Raw genomic sequence first — 1,961 nt, forward strand, 5'->3', positions numbered from 1 at the left:
TTTTTACAGTTTTTTTTTTTTTTTTGGGCTTCACCTTGGCTTATATTATGATAAAACCACAAAATTGTTAAGATGCAATCAAGGAAAGAATTACACATCATGGCCTCATTCTACAAAGTCGATGAATTTAACTTTGTATCATTTGTATCACCCATTGCAATATAATTATACGGAAAAACCATGAAAAGATCTACTTTATTACTGTCTTTATTCCATTACGAAAAGCCACACGATTAACGTAATTCAGAAACCACAAAAGAAACCAAACAACGAGGAAATAAGGGACTAATAACCATGGTATTACACGGAAGCCATTTACGTATATGGCGTTTATTCCTTTTTTTTTTAGTAGTTATATTATTGCAACCGACTTAGTATTAATAGTAGCTAGCCAGGATGCCCATAGTGTAGAGAAACTGATCGTGAAAACTGATGCCACGAAATTAACTTCATAAATGGTTCTGGCAGCTCCTCAAGTAGCATGGAGTTGAAGCTTCACACCATTCAGACAATCGACGAGATCGGAAACTAAGTAGAAATCACCAATTCCGGGAATAGTGTAAACGTTTTCCAATTGACGCCCAATTACGGTCCTGTTTGGAGTCTGTAGACAACCATCATATTCCGCTTTTGATACTTGGTAAATGGGAATAAGCTCTGGGTTGAGGAAATCTACAGAAGTTGCCAGAAGAAAGATAGAACAAAATAAGACATAGTTAGCTTAAATACGGAGAACACATGCATTTGGGAATAATAATATCGATTAATATTTTTACATGGGTAGTGTATATACTAGCAGATATAAATACATGTCATGTATGCAAGAACCAAAATTCAAATTAAATGGTATGTATCCATACTCGATAATTTATATACTTCCAATGCATAAGAGACAAAACCCTAAAAGCATTGCACATGCACCCAACAGGAGAAAAGCTAATACAAGATTTAGTATTAAATACATGCCAAAATAACCAAAATCAGGCTTTGGGCCGGGCACCCATTTCGCATGTTTAAATCTACTCTCGAGTAGCGGTTGTGAATTCCTTTATAAAAAAAAAAAAAACCAAAATAAAACACACCCCAATAATAGGGATCTTACTGATCGTATCACCAGCGTGAAGATTAGACAACTGAAGAAGAGTTCCTGGAGATGCTAAATTAGTTTTTGTCCAAGTAACCACGTATGATGCTGCCAAACTTGGGACAGCAAGGGCTAAAATAAAATGGAAGAAAAAGATCACTTTGATGGCTGAGGAAGGGCCCATTTTTGTGTACTGGATGATGGTGGGAATTAGATCGATATGGAGAGAAGAAGAAGCAATTGATGGATGAGTGTGGGTTGCCCATTAGCTAGTGCTTTTATAGATGCGGATTTGGATGGAGCCATCCCTAGTTATTAATGGATATTACGTACCTACTCATTATCAATCGGGTGAAATTATCATAATAAATAGTTTAAAAAGGACAATCCTTCCCTGCACTTTTGTACTGTATTGCATGATAAATTAAAAATCAAAAAGCTTACAGAGAAAAAAGTCCGAATGTTTGAGCTGGAAATTGGAAATTTGTCAAGAGTTAGAACGCAATAAAATGTCTTTGCGAAATTTTTGAACTTTCTTTTACCCTTTAGAATTAAGTGCCATAAAATTTGCCATAAGTTATTTATGGCAACGCCCAAGTTTCAACATACAAATTTCAATCATTTATTTCCAGTTTTATAAAATGGTCCGTGCTCTTGTACGAGAAAAAAAAAAATTGGAGGTTCTAATACCATTTGGTATTTCGAACTGCAGACACCGAAGTTAGATTGTATGCTCTCTTTTTTTTTTCGTACTATACACAATGTTTTAGAATAGTCGTACCGTCTTCAACTTCTCATGCATCTTCTTATCGTTACAGAGCTTGAATTGTCTCCATCAGAAATCTAGCACAGCAGAATTGTAATGCGACCAGCTATT

At 35.3% G+C, this 1,961-nt stretch overlaps 1 protein-coding gene across 1 annotated transcript; it reads right to left on the bottom strand.

Annotated features, from left to right (window-relative positions):
- Positions 1-217: 217 nt before the first annotated feature.
- Positions 218-1,293, bottom strand: LOC113748574. Its single transcript, XM_027292042.1, has 2 exons — positions 1,103-1,293; positions 218-672 (listed from the first exon to the last, which is right to left on the bottom strand). The coding sequence occupies exons 1-2, from the start codon at positions 1,266-1,268 to the stop codon at positions 473-475; spliced, it is 366 nt and encodes a 121-aa protein (XP_027147843.1). The 5' UTR covers positions 1,269-1,293; the 3' UTR covers positions 218-472.
- Between the last annotated feature and the right edge of the window lie 668 nt (positions 1,294-1,961).

This window comes from Coffea eugenioides, chromosome 10, assembly GCF_003713205.1.
Source record: "Coffea eugenioides isolate CCC68of chromosome 10, Ceug_1.0, whole genome shotgun sequence".
In the NCBI taxonomy this organism is placed as follows: Eukaryota; Viridiplantae; Streptophyta; class Magnoliopsida; order Gentianales; family Rubiaceae; genus Coffea; species Coffea eugenioides.

Excerpts from the sequence above, each read along its gene's own strand:
- LOC113748574 (XM_027292042.1), bottom strand. The coding sequence starts at position 1,268 with ATGGGCCCTTCCTCAGCCATCAAAGTGATCTTTTTCTTCCATTTTATT. Across the intron at positions 673-1,102 it reads TCACGCTGGTGATACGATCA|ATTTCCTCAACCCAGAGCTT; the intron begins GTAAGATCCCTA and ends CAACTTCTGTAG.